The following is a 15,154-nucleotide window of genomic DNA, read 5'->3' on the forward strand; positions in this document are numbered from 1 at the left end:
ACTTACAAAGGAGGTGGTATTTTAATTTTAATTTTAAATTTTACTCTCTATGCATGTGGAAGCGGTTTTCCAACTGGCAAACTTCAGTTTAAGATGAGAGGTTTAAAAAGCCACATAAGCAGGAGGACTCCTAAAAGGCAAAATGAGAACTTAGTCCATACTAGCAGTTCTAATTCTCTGCAGAGGATATGCCCAATTTCTATAGAGGGACTGCTCTGTAGGAACCCAAGTAGTAGTAGTGCCTGGCTACAGACATTTCTGCAAGGGTTGGTGGGAATAGTATGATCAGCAGATTGTTCCACTTATAGCATCAGATCTTACTCTAGCCCTTCAAGGTACTTGATTTGAATAATGAAACATTTTCTTCTTCACTAATACCCCACTTCATACATACTCCTTGCTGTTGCTTCCCTTGTCCTATAGATCATTAGTGAGGTTTCCACTTGCCATAACCTCTTTACTAAAGAAACTTCTAATCTTCCAATCCACTGTAATTCTTGATATGTGTTTATGCATTTTAAAAAATTCCCTTACTAAAGGTTTTATTGGCATCTTAGAAGGAAGAAAAGATACACATGTTAACCATTTTCAAATGCAAGCCTACATAACAATTGATATGTAAATTCCCACTGCATGTATGTATCATTTTATCCTGGTACTTCAATTACTTATGTACCCATTTTACCTCTCCTGAAGGAGTAACTTCTGACAAAATGCTACTAAGATTCTTAAAGGTAGGAAATGTAGATGATTCATCTTTGAATCTCCCATAATGACTATAAGTGCCTTACATATTCATACAACATTGGAGAATGTACTATGTGCAAGACATTAATCAGGGGTTGGAGAGAACAAAACATAAAAAAGAGATAGTTGCCATTCAGGGAACTTATAATGTACTACATGGTTAAGACAACAAATATGAGTTCTTTGGAGATAAGGAGTTAGGAACTGAGGAATTAAGAAACAACAGATCCATGTGTACTTACAAAGAAACAAGGGGCATATATACTAAGTACTATAAATTTGGAATAAACAAAATGTAATTAGGACAACAGAGGAAACAAAATCTAGATGTTTAATCAGCTCTTACATTCATATAACCACTATGGCTAGAATAGATACTATGGATACTACAGATACAATGGAGAATATCTATTTAGTCAAGTTGTTTTAAGGGTCCACAGCTTGCACTCTTGACCAAAACTGGGACAATGAATTCCATCCTAGAACTTCGGGTACTTTCTGAAATTGGGGTCCAGAAAAGTAGTATCAGAGTCTCTCCAAATAAATGAAGCTACAAGGCATATCTCTAGAGCCTGTCTTTCTTGAAAGACCAAGTTTTCTGTTAAATGGAAAAAGCTAGGTCTAAATAGGAGAAGAATATAGCTAATATATAGGGCAAACAAACAAAGATGAAGATCCCTAAATATTGTTCAAGTTTCTAGTTCTAATTTTCAAAAGTTGAAATCTCATCAAGTTTAAGAGTCCAGGTTTACCCAGGCAACAGATCAGCAAAAAAACCCCTCAAAATCGGGGCGCCTGGGTGGTTCAGTGGGTTAAGCCGCTGCCTTCGGCTCAGGTCATGATCTCGGAGTCCTGGGATAGAGTCCCGCATCGGGCTCTCTGCTCAGCAGGGAGCCTGCTTCCTCCTGTTTCTCTGCCTGCCTCTCTGCCTGCTTGTGATCTCTGTCAAATAAATAAAATCTTAAAAAAAAAAACACCTCAAAATCTTTTTAATCATCCTTTCCTAGATCATGTCAATATTTGAATGCTTGACCATCCTTTAATAAGTAGTGTCAATTTTATTGACCAGTCACAGGTATGTAAAAAGCAAGCAATTAGCAATGATGATAAGAAGAGAGGAATAGTAGAAGTAGTATAGCAGGTTATGTATACATATTTTTAAAGATTTTAATTATTTGTCAGAGAGGGAGAGAAAGAGAGTACATGCATAAGCAGAGGGAGTGGCAGGCAGAGGGAGAAGCAGGCTCCTCGCTGAGCAGGGAGGCCAATGTGGAACTCTAGCCCAGGACCCTGGGATCATGACCAGAGCCAAAGGCAGATGCTTAACTAACTGAGCCACCAAGACATCCCTGCAGTACAGCAGTATTAACAGTAACAGCTGTACTAGTAATGGCCACTACCATTTATTGTGTGCTAGATACTATAAATGTATCATTGTCATCCTTTCAGAATGCCTAACAAGGAAGCTCTTACTGCCCCTTTTTGTAGGTTTTACCAAAAAAAGCTCAATGAGGGGGCACTTGGATGGTTCAGTCAGTTCAGTGTTCCAACTCATGATTTCAGCTCAGGTTATGATCTCAGGGTCCTGGGATTGAGCTCTGCATTGGGCTCTGCGCTTAGCGGGGAATTTGCTTGAGGATTCTCTCCCTCTGTCCCCACCCACTCACACTTTCTCACTCTCTCTCTAAAATAAATAAATAAATCTTTTTTAAAAAGGCTCAGAGAGGTTAAATATTTTGCCTGATGTCGGTCAGCTAGTAAGTAATGGGACTGGAATGCCTATCTCTCAATCTGTATCCAAAACCTATGTTCTCTCCAAATAACGGAACCAATAGGAGCTTTGAGCATGATTCAGAAGTAATTATACTACTAATGACCGAATGGGACAAACTTTAATGGTATATGTTCACCTTGGAAGGATTTTAAGACTGTTTTCTATTTTCTAAGCAAATTAAGTAAAATACTAAAGTATATCATAAATGATTTAAAAATTTGTATGTTTGTTTAATAATCAAACATGTCCAAGTCCCAGAAACTGAAAGAACAAACAGAAAGCACATGGACAATAAGCGTGAAGAACGGTTCTGAGAAGGACTCTTAAGAGCATGAAGTGAAAATCCCAGACAGTTTCTTCTACTCCAACAGCAACATTCTATCATTATATCATAATAAGGTAGAAGAAGTAAAAAAAATCATTGGGGAAGCAAATATAATCTTCTCGAAGGACAACACTGGCACTCAACACATTACTTATTTTTTTTTTTTAAAGATTTTATTTATTTATTTGACAGAGAGAGATCACAAGTAGACAGAGAGGCAGGCAGAGAGAGAGAGAGAGAGAGGGAAGCAGGCTCCCTGCTGAGCAGAGAGCCCGATGCGGGGCTCGATCCCAGGACCCTGAGATCATGACCTGAGCCGAAGGCAGCGGCTTAACCCACTGAGCCACCCAGGCGCCCTCAACACATTACTTATAGAGAAAAAAGGAGCAAATGTGATCAAGACTATGACATGATCAAAAGAAAATCCCCAGGTAAATCAAAATTAAAATAATTTACATTATAAAACTCTGTTAATAAAACTCTGTCTCAATTTACTTACTTTCGAAGTTCAGCATTCTGCTTTTCCAAGCTCATTTTCATTTCCATGAGATGATTATTTTCTTGTTTTAACTGCTTTTCTGACATTTTTAGTGTGTTAACTTGCTGTGTTTGCATCTTCAAGTCATTTTGTGTAAGGCAGCGCTTCTGAGTTTCCTGCTCTATTTTTAATGTCAAATTTCTAACCTAAAAAACAAATTGTCTACTTGATAAAAGTAATGATTTGCTTTTTCTTATCAATGAAGCTTGCAGCAAATATGATCATGCAAAACAGACTTTTGCCCTTGGGCACTTAATTCATTTCACAGTAAAATAGTTTTTGTTATTTCTCATGTCCTATTTTTTTAAATAAAATATGATCTTTAAGGTAAAAATAACTTAAATTTTTTAAAATTATGATTCACCATTTAGCATACTGGCCAAATTCAGTAAAATTAAAGGTTGCAGAATATTTTATAAGAAAAAATTTTAAATTATGAAACCATCATTGTACATCATTACAGATAAACCTAAGTTGACTATGAATTTATTACATAGTTTATTACACTTCTTAGTAAACTTAGTACTCACATCCTCATTTAGCACATCTTTCTGTTTAAGGAGTTCATTTATTTTCTGCTGTGACTGTTTGAGGTCACAGTCAAATATGGAGCATCTCTTCTCAGCTTCCAGCAACAGGTTCTCCACTTTCTGCTTTAACGTCCTTTCCTCTGAGAGCTTTTTCTCCATTTCTATTGCCACAAAAATGGACACAATCATGAATTCACAAACAAAAGAAGCCTACCAAATACATGACACAGTGCTATAGAAATGATAGCAAATGATGATAGCTTAAAAACATTTTTTTAAATTTCCAATTTAATATTTTCATTACTCTTCTTAATGAGTTTCAAATGTCAAGTTTTATGCTTGCAAATCAGGCATTTATTTCGTTTGCAGTGTGGAAAAATCTACCACACTGCAATATTATATCCATTCCACTGGAAGTAAAATAATTCTGCCTTCACTGATGGTTCTAAAAGAGCCTTACATCTTTTTAGTAAAGATTTATTTATTTTTCTGTTACTCTGTGCCTCTCGGTGTTACTCTTCTTACCCTAAAACATTCCAGGTAGACTTTTTATGTCTATGGCTCTTTCCATATTAGCATATTAATATGCAGAGGATGACAATTATATTTTGGGGAAATGGCAAAGGACAAGACTCTGGGACCAAACTTCCTGAGGTTAAGCTCTAACATGTCCTAATTATTTGCCTAGGCAAGTTAATTAACCTCTCTGAGGCTCAATTTCCTCATCTCTAGAATGATGATAACAGCACCTATCCTCCCTCACACGGATATTATGAAGAGTCTTGGTTAATATTTGTGTGGCACTTAAATGCTGCCTGGCCCATGACAAGCATTTGGTAAGCGCTTACTATTCAAGGAGAATGTTTAATGACTGGAGGAGAATATTCACAGTATTATTTTAGAAGAAAAAAAGCAGAACAGTATAAAAAATTCAGAAATGTACAAAATATCCTCTTGATTAGTAAGACTGTGGTTAATCTTTACTTCTTCATACTTTCCTGTATTTTCTGAATGATTTGCAATAAACTTTTAATTATTTTATTAATCAGAAATGGCTTTTAAAAACCTTGTTTTTTTCCCCAAGATTTTATTTATTTGAGAAAAAGAGAGAGAGTATGAGCAGGGGGCACGGCAGAGGGAGAATTAGATTCCTTGCTGAGCAGGGAGCCAGAGACAGGGCTCCTTCCCAGGACCCTGCGATCATGACCCGAGCTGAAGGCAGACACTTAACCAACTGAGCCACCCAGACAATCCTTTTTAAATCTTGAAATGAAAAGCAGGCAAGTTCTATGTCTAAGCAAGTGATTTTGTATTAAATACCAGTAATTACCATTAAAGAAATTACCTTTTGATGTACTGATTAGAAAATCTATTCAAATTCAATTGGGCTCCTCTGCTCTTTCATATCTAATGCTTGATATCTGATTATCATTTATTATTGTAATATAAACCTATGATTTTCAGTTTTTAATGAACTGTCTTCAAAAGTGTGGAAAAGGGACGCCTGGGTGGCTCAGTTGGTTAAGCGGCTGCTTAACCTGGGATCAAGTCCCACATCGGGCTCCTTGCTCGGCTGGGAGCCTGCTTCTCCCCCTGCCTCTGCCTGCCACTCTGTCTGCCTGTGCTTGTGTGCTCTCTCTCTCTAACAAATAAATAAATAAAATCTTTTAAAAAAAAAATGTGTGGAAAAAATGAAACTTCTTCACATTCTACTAGTAACAGCTAATATTTCTAGTACTTTTCCCCTATCATTTACTCGATTTTCACAGCAACCTAATACTGTCTCTTTAGAGGAAAAATGCACCAAAAGAAAAAAAAAAAGATAAGTAACTATGGACAAGGTCACATAACTAGTAACTCATTAGTAAGCCATATTCTTAATCAAAGGAAGCCATGACATGCAGTAGAAAGAACAAAGGCTTTTAGACCCAGACATGGACAGATGCACTCATTATTTCTGCAACTCAGAAGTCAACCTTGTCAACAATTGAAAAAAAAAAAAAAAAAACACCACCACTGCCCCCCCAAAACAATTCACCCTAATGTGGGCACAGAGACTAGAAAGGGGCACAAGTGAACTTACTGAGGTGATGAAAACATAGATTCTACAACTTGTTTTGAATGGTGGTTACATGTGTATATTACAATGTGAAAATAGTGTCTGCATTTTATTGCACCTAAATTATACCTCAAAAGAAACTGAACTCTATCTTCTAAGCCACTGATAGGGAAACATGGCCCACTAACTTCCTCTCTTGTAATCAGATTTTTCTAACTAAAGCACTCAATCAATCTCAACATCCTTAATTAGTACCTTATACTAAACTGATTTTAACCAAAAAATCTCCAATTTCAATTACATTCAATAATTGAAAACCTATTTTTTTGCTAAGCTATTCATAAATGTTATGCTTTAGTATGAAATAAAATTCCTGCTTAAGAGTTCTATGAATCTGTCATAAGAGTATTTTATTAATTTCCCATGGAACTTCAAATCCATCATAATTATAAGCAGTCAGGAAAACAAGAAATTATCCTAAGACAATTCCAAGATACATACTGGTTTGTGGAAAAGTCAGCTCTGCTATCTTACCCTATATTCCTTAATAGTGGATAACACTTTGACCAAATCTAGCTGTATCTTCATCATGCCAGAGTTCAAAATATTCAATGAGCTTATATTCTCGTTAGGCCAGGTACTGTTTTTTGAAACATTTATTTTGCATAAACTGCCAACAATTTTACTATACAAACTGGTGAAATGTCAAACTAAATATTACAGAAAGAGGAAATCCCCCCAAATCCGAATAGATAGATCTAGAACCTTATGCTCTGTGTGCCTGTTACTATTGGTTCCAGTGAAATATTAATTTCTCCCTGATCCTTAAATTTGGTTGAGTAATTTTGTGTTTGGGCCTTACTATCTTAGAACTGATTGTTGCCATAAAGGAAAAAAGTGATGTAAAGCTTCCCTAATCGTTTTTTCTCTCCAGTTCCCAATATTTGACAATAAAATATAAAAAAATGTTTTTCCAAAATCGAAGAGTTGACTACAGAATCAATTCTTAGTACAATGCTGCAGTAAAACCCTTGGAAAAAAGCATACCTTTCATGGCTTCTGATTTTGCTTCTTCAATGGATTCATAAATCTTATTTTTATCTGCCAGCCGTGCTTTTGTAGCCTTATGCTCAGCTTCTTCTTGTTCCAAGCTCTGCTGTATAACTTTTAGTTGGTACGTCATATCTATTTCCATGTTGTTCTTTTCCTATTAAAGATTTAAAATAGTAACTATCAACAAAAAAGACTGGTTCACAATTTCAAAGACTTATAAAGTTGTTTTTTACAGACTAAGAATGTTCAAAACCTTTCCTCCCCTCTTCACTCGAACACTGTATAAGATGATCCATGGAATCCACCTCCCATGGCACCCACATCCCATCTCTCCACTCTACACTGGAGATCTACACTGAGAGCCTTTTATCTCAATAGAGTAACCAATGATATTCTCAACATCAGATTCAACAAACACTTTTCAGTTTTTATCTCATTTAGACTCACTATTGCCCCTGAAACTATTTCCTTGACATACCTGACACTGAACTCACTTGCTGTTCTCATCTTTTATGTCACTTATGAAGTTTTCCCCCAGCTGCTCCTTGAATGTTGGTGTTCTCTGGAGGTAGTGTTCTTCAGCCACAAAGCTTCTCCCCTTCCTATACCATTATTTCTCACTTTTAAAACATATCCAACATATATCTAAAGATAGATTTTCAGGATTCTCTACCATTTACCCTCTTATATTCCACATAAAGAGACTTGCTTTAAGTTGGGAATCTTCAATAACAGATGTCAATTTCTATATATCCTCAAAAAGATTTTCTAATTCTTTGTTCTCTATAGTTTGTATCATAAGTGTAGATATTTCTTTTATTTTTCAAATAACTCCCAAATCCTGAAAATGATTCTTTCAATCTGCCCTGAAAAACCACTGCTCTAACCAATCTCTTCCCAGACAGGTTCTTTAATTCACAGGCTTTAGCACTTCTGTACCAAAGACTCTCAAGTATTTCTAGCTTCAACAACCAGTTTACTGATGTTGTAAACATCTCAATTCGGCTGACTCACACACACCTCAAACTTAGGACGAAAATGGATTTGTCATTGTCTCTTCTAAGAGCTGTTTACCTTTATTCATTGTAGTTAACGGTACTATTATATATCTTGTCACAAAGGAGGAACCTAGAACTCATCCGTACTAAGTACCACACATGCCTCATCTAATCAATCACTAAGTGCTCCCAAATATTCTTCCTCCAAACATTTCTCACCTTATTTCCCATCCTTTTAACCACTGTACTAGTTAATTCTCCATTATCTGAGTTACTGAAAAAGCCTCTGACTAATCTCCCTACTACCTCTTATCATGTCCTCCCCTCAAATTTATCCTCTACATGTTACACAATGATCTATCTTAAATGCACCTCTAGTAAGAGCACCCAATTTAAAGTCCTTCAGTGGTTAGTCCGCTACCTAGAGAAACTAAGTTTAAGAGAGTATTCAAAATCTTACATGATCTAGATCATTCTGGTCACTGAATTCCTCACACTAAGCATTAGGACCATACCGCTGTCTTCAGGCCAATTTTGGTCTGATGTCTATTTTTGTAAAATTTCACTGGAATATAGCCGCACCCATTCTTTATGTGCTACAGTAGAGCTGAGTTGCAACAGAGACCATTTGGCCTTCAAGTCCTGAAATATTTATTGTGTCTTCCTTAAAAGATTAAAATTTGTTGACTCCTGCTCTGTACTCCAGAAATATTGGGTAGTTTGCATTAAATAAACCAATTATGCCTTTTCTATTTTCCATCCTCTGTAACTTTTGCTCATGCTGTCTTCCCCAACTCAGAATGTGCCTTTACCCAGCCAACCAATCCTGCCCTGTCAGACGGGGCCTTTTCTTCTGTGCATCCAATATACCCTGTTCATTCTTCTAGCATTCTATGTACCATGCTGCATTAGAATTATCTGTGTACCTTATTACTTTAGAAGATACTCACCAGATTGTGAGACTTTTTTAAATTAATTATTTTCTTTTTTTTAAGTAGGCCCCATGCCCAACACGGGGCTTGAACTCATGATCTTGGGATCAAGAGTCACGTGCTCTACCATCTGAGCCAGTCAGGTACCCAACTGTGACACTGTTAAAGGCAAGCAAGGACTATATCCTGTATTTCTACCACAGATGACACATTTAAATACTTAAATGAATAAATAAGTGAACAAAAACACCATATTAACTGCACAGAGTCTGGAAATTATCCCTGGCTTATAGTATTTTTAAGAATAACTTGTAAATGCCAAAGCCATGATAACTTTCTATCATTTTTAAGACATATTCTAAGTCAAAATTTGAGTTTTCCTTGGATTAGGGAGAAACATCCACTGAAAGCATTCTGATTTCTCTTATTTTTCTTTTTTTAAGATTTATTTATTTATTTGAGAGAGAGAAAGCACACAAGCAGGGGCAGAGAGAAAGGGAGAGGGAAAGGGAAAAGCAGACTCCCCTGTTGAGTAGAGAGCCCGATGTGGGGCTCAATCCCAGGACCCCAGGATCATGACCCAAACTGAAGGCAGACACTTAACCAACTGAGCTACCCGGGTGCCCCTGATTTCCCTTATTTTAGAGTAAGTTTTCCAATCTGATACTTTATAGTCATTTCCTTAAAAATATATAAAGCTGAACATGTTTTACCTTTTCCAAATCAGTAAGTTTCTCCTGTAGTTGTCTCTTCTCCATCTCTGCTTTTGCTAATAAGGTTTTGCCATTCTTTAAATCTTCTTCTAGGCCAGATATTCTGCCTAAAATTGCAACATTTTAAAAACAATAAGCCCACAGAGTATGTACATATTAAATTAAGAGTAAAAAATTTTAAAAGTCACCTCATAGTTTGGAGGTATTATTTGTGAGTTTTTTTAATTGTTGGTAGAGTGCCTTATAATGAAGTCAACTGAAAATCAAGGGGCTAGTTTGACAACTTAAAATATTTCACACTATTTTAAAGTAAACCTTCTATTCGTAAAAGTTTGTATCGATGCATTTCCAACACCCTAACTTCACATAACAGAGCAGTATATTCAGAAACGTGCTACTCCAAGACATTATCCATCATCAAAAGTTATTGCCAAAATGCAAATCATCAAGATGAATTCAAGTGTAATCTCTACTTTAATACCTTGTAAGTCATTAATTATCTCGGATCCATGGGTTCGGTCCCTCCTTTCAGATTCTAGAACTGACTGAAGATTGATAAATTCCTTTTCGAGTTTTAACTTGGCAGTCTCCAGCAGGCAATTTTTATCTTGAAGATCTCTATTGTTAGATTCCAGCTGCTGAATCTGTTTTGAACTTTCTGCCTGGGTTTTTCTTAATCGGGCTGCAGTATCAGATTCTGTTCTCAGCAAAGCATTGGTTTCATCCAGCTGATATTCCATTCAAAATCAAACAAACAACAACAAACACAGGCATATATAATGAAAATATTTCCATTTAGTACCTCATTATAAACTATTTAAAATAAGAAAAAAAAGTAAAAATATTTTCCTTATGATTTCCCTTTAAAATGAGAGGCAAAGAAGGCCTTTTTGTAACATTGCCAACTAAAAGTCTTATTAATAAGTCATTAAGAAAATTCAATTATCTTTACTAACAACTGAGATAAACCTACTTGTCTCTGGAGCTGATTCACTTTCTCAGTAGATATTTGAGAGTTCTGATTTCTTTTTTTCAAATCTTCAAGTTGATCCTTTAAACTGTTCACTATGATAAAAAGAATTTCAGTGGCAAGCTTCAATACAACATACACATACACACACAATTTCTTTCTTGGTAAGTATTTAATATTCTACACTACAAACCATCATTTTCCAAATTTCGTTTCTTGTCTGCTTCGTGATCAGCTTTCCGCTGATATTCTGCATTTTTGTGCTGAAGAAGTGCCTTTTCTCTTTCTAATTGTCTTAATGCTGATTCCACACTTTTCCTTAAAGTAATCTGAAATAATGCTTAAAGTTATTACCAAAGGAAAGTACGCATAAAAGAAAACAGTATTTCAAGCAGATAAAAGACACCTTTAAAAATAAGCTGCAACTGCTGTTTTGTTAAAATTCACAATGTTTTCCATTATTTTCAAAATAGCACACCTCTCTTAACTTATCAAGACCAGGGCTCATTGTTCACTACTGAAAGTCAAATTTTCTGAAACATTCCATTACCACTGAATCATCTTCACTTGATATAAACGTTATGAATAGAAATTTAAAAGAAGAAACAATAGCTACTTTCTGTTGTTAAGCCAAGTAATTAATATAAATGCAAATTATTTTCTTGCATTACCTATACATGCTAAAATTAACTCAAGTTTGCAAAAACATAACAAAATGAAGTCTATCATCATGCTTATCCTGTAATTTTAGTCCTGTTCACCAATACTAGAGGTAGGTCTTACTATATACCAAGATATGTATTAATACGGTTCTAAGAGAACTCTGCAGCTAAGCCAGGCATCAAAACTCTTAGTGAACAAAAGTGTTAATAAAAGCATAGAGGAACTTTACCTCTTCCTCTAGTTCCTTTGCTACTTTCTCAAGGCGAGTATTAACAGATCTGAAGAATTTCAAAAGAAATAGTAAGTAAACCTCTAATTCATAATAAAAACCTCTTATTATAAATTTTAAAATAATCAAATAATTACTTTGTAGCTCTTCCTTTTAGGTAACATGTTTAAACTTCAATTTTAACATACCACACTGAACTAGCCACAAAACATACTTGCACTTTTGCTCTAGCTCTTCTTTGGCTTGCATCTCAGTGCTAAGGTGTTCTTCTAACGTGTATAATTTTTTCTGAATCTGTCAGAAAATAAGATACTATAATTAGAAAGTTTGGTTACACTTAAAATATAAAAGCCTCAAGAAAACAATGACAAGCTGTTTTGTGAGCTGAATATAACCTCATCTATAATGGTACATAAAGTTTCTGTACCTTCTTAAAGATGTGATTTTTACTGACAGAGGAAAAAATCCTCCAACTCCTGCTCTCTATCACACTACACACGTATGGAAACATGTACATGACCACACCACATAAACATATGAGTGAGAAGCTCTAAACTTGGCAGAATTCTTCTATGACATCAAGTCTCTCGTTCATTATGAATAAAGGATATCCTCCACTGTTCTTCCGCAGATTACTTATATAAAATACTGTCACAATGTGTACTTATAAGATGAAAAGGTCTATATCTGAAACAAATACTTGGAATATTTGAACTTGCTCAAAAATATATTATTGCTCTTAAAAAGAAGAATTTAAGCTCTTCTTTATATCTTTCTACACCATGCCAGGAACAGTACTATCAAGAGTTATAATCAATAACTCTTGATGAATAATATCTAATTGATTATAACATTTCCTTGCCGTTCTTTGTGTCTTCTTCTAGGCCAGATATGTTGGTCTTTAAATAAACTAAAATCACAGAAAGTATTAAACAGCCCATTTTTGGAGATTATCTTCTTCATAAAGGATTTAAGTTTTTTAGTTCCTTTGTGCCATAGGTATAGCGGCAGACACCTTACAAATGTTGTCTTTTTAGTCCTAACAACAACCTTAAGAATACAGTAGTGTTGTATCTACTCAATAAAGAAACTGAAATTTTAAAAAGGTGAATAACTGGGCCAAGACAGCTTAGCTAATAAGTGGCTGTGCCAAAAATCAATCCAAGTCTGTTAGACCCCCAAGGCTAATGTTCTTTCCGTTATTCTTTCTATAGTGATTGGGTTCCCCATGTTTCTTAAATATTTTATAAATCTTATACAAAACTATTATTTTTCCTAGTAAGAATATATAGGCCAATGAACAAGTCAAGTTAACTGCTTTTGGCTGCTATTGTATTAGTATAATTTGATCACACTAGTTTTCACATGTTAATCAATTATATATCCTTGATTAAGAAAATAACATAATACATATTTAAACAATAGATCCATAAGGGCAATAAGAAAAGGAATACTTGGTAGAAAAAAGTTGGGAACTTCTCTCTCAGGCAGATGTAGTACTCCAAATGCTAGGTGGAAAATGGCTACATCAAAACACTGCTAGAATGAAGCACTTTTTCAGTTTTTCAACATATGTGACATCAACATACCTCTTGGCTTTCCTATTTAAAACAAAACAGAAAACACAAAAATTTACAATACTTGTATGCTTTATAAAATTCCCAAGAGAAATCATACCAGAATTATCTAACCAACTTTCTAATTTTCTATAAATTTTAAGGAGAAAAATGTTTAGCATACTCATAAATGTGTATGTGTGGATATGATTTACTTTTGTTAGAAATTAGAAGCCACAACATATGTAATAGTTTGATAAAATCACCCTTTATCTGAATTCATTCTTAAACACTCAAAATATTACTTCCTTCACTATTTTTGTACCGTTATACCTTCTTATCTATACTCTTTTATAGTACTAAGATTATAAAATTTTCTGATATTATTATTTGCTTATAAACCTATTCTACCACTTTTGCTACTAAAACTAAGCCTAAAGCCATATATAATTCATCTTTTTACTAGCCACTGTATCTTATACAATAATACCTGCCAAATAAATTAATCATTTCAATGTTCTTTGAACTATATTACAACAGAGAATGCCATCTACTCATTCAAAAAGTAGCATCATATGAACTTTTTAAACGTATGGATATCACTAAATTAATTGAACATATGATTAAAATAAAGTAGTAAAAACCTATACATACTTCATTTTTCCTTGATTGTACTGAATCATTTTCTCTACAAGGTGAAGAGTCACTTAATAACCTAGAAGGAAAGGCAGGAAATAAATCTTTTGCATGTCATTTTAATCCATTTCCTAAAACTGCCAAATTATTATCAGAATTAAATTCCAGCCACAAAGATTTTCTTTCTGACCACTTCAACATAATTTAAATGAAGCAATGTTTTCCCCTCTAGATATTTATCATTCTCAGTAATTTAAAATGTTGCACATTTTTTTTTGCCCCCCACTGGATGTTCTAGTCTTTAATACTATTAAGACTGCAGTCACTAGATGGGCTATGCATTGCCCCTCTTCGTCTCATTTTGAGTTCCTGTAACTATTTTATCAAGAAATCTAGAAAGACATCTCTCCTCCTTCTCAAAGATAACATCTCTTGATTCCCAGGTCTTAATACATAAATCATCACTTCTATTTAATTGTCAATCTCTCTAACTGGGTCCTCCCTCATTACCTCTAAATACGCTTGGGTTTTTCAAGGCACTCATATCCTCATTTTAGTGAGCATTACAATAGTTTTTAGAATACTATCGTTAGCAGGGTGGCCAACTCATCCTGGTTTGCTGGGGATTTTCTGAGTTTCAGCATCAAAGTCCCTTGCCATATCCTAGGAAGCCCCTCAGTTTTGGGCAAACCAAAATGGTTGGTCGCCCCTACCATTACATACATGGAAGTACCAAAAGTTTTTCAAATATGTTTCTCAAATGTCTCTAATGCCTCACTCCTCACTGCCTGTCAAAGTTGAAAGTCCCTCAATATAGCACACAACAATCATCTGCTGCTTTATTCTTCCTCTGAACTTCCAACTCCAATATAGTTTTTAATCTTTATACACAATACTCACCACAGCCAACCAGTATTTATTGGCCTTGTGCCAGACTCTGTGCTACATGGAGGGATTACAGCCAAGAAACCTGAAGTCTCATTAGGTCCTCCAAATGATCGTAATACAGTAATATGCACCTTGTGTTTGGGCCCTACTAGACCACACTACTCTGCTCCCAATGTGTGCCAACATGCCACACTTTTGTTCCCATTGTTCACCTCCCCATGACTCTCACCTAACCTCCCCACATCTTGGCCACTCAAAACTTTTTCTTAGCTTTACAAACACACCCCTCCTTCCCTGAGGTCTTACCTGACTCCATACCCCACCCTCAGAGATGTGACTTTTATTTTTCTCCTGAATCATGTTAGATATTTTGGTACCTTTCTTAAGGCAAATATCATATTTCTAACCTTTATTATGACTCTATTATTCTCTTATATCCCTTATTACCAACCTTATTAGATGGTAAGCTCCTTCAAACAAATTTAGTCTTACTCTCTATTACCCCAAAGAATATAGAAGAGTGCTTTGCATACATTTGTAAAT

At 35.1% G+C, this 15,154-nt stretch overlaps 1 protein-coding gene across 9 annotated transcripts in view; it reads right to left on the reverse strand.

Moving 5' to 3' along the window:
- Positions 1–15,154, reverse strand: part of ROCK2 (Rho associated coiled-coil containing protein kinase 2) — a 144,888-nt gene that overhangs the window by 26,251 nt on the left and 103,483 nt on the right. For all 9 annotated transcript variants that reach the window (XR_007129885.1, XR_007129884.1, XM_047744072.1 and 6 more), the window contains exons 10-20: positions 13,742–13,802; positions 13,121–13,132; positions 11,746–11,825; positions 11,532–11,580; positions 10,833–10,968; positions 10,643–10,734; positions 10,151–10,397; positions 9,670–9,776; positions 7,021–7,180; positions 3,915–4,075; positions 3,346–3,530 (exon numbers count right to left, since the gene is read on the reverse strand). Coding sequence is in view for 7 of the 9 variants with exons in the window: in XM_047744072.1 (XP_047600028.1) it covers positions 3,346–3,530; positions 3,915–4,075; positions 7,021–7,180; positions 9,670–9,776; positions 10,151–10,397; positions 10,643–10,734; positions 10,833–10,968; positions 11,532–11,580; positions 11,746–11,825; positions 13,121–13,132; positions 13,742–13,802 (1,290 nt within the window). In the remaining 2 variants the exon portion in view is untranslated. The remainder of the gene's footprint in view (positions 1–3,345; positions 3,531–3,914; positions 4,076–7,020; positions 7,181–9,669; positions 9,777–10,150; positions 10,398–10,642; positions 10,735–10,832; positions 10,969–11,531; positions 11,581–11,745; positions 11,826–13,120; positions 13,133–13,741; positions 13,803–15,154) is intronic.

The sequence above is a fragment of the Lutra lutra genome, chromosome 9 (genome assembly GCF_902655055.1).
Source record: "Lutra lutra chromosome 9, mLutLut1.2, whole genome shotgun sequence".
Lineage (NCBI taxonomy): Eukaryota > Metazoa > Chordata > Mammalia > Carnivora > Mustelidae > Lutra > Lutra lutra.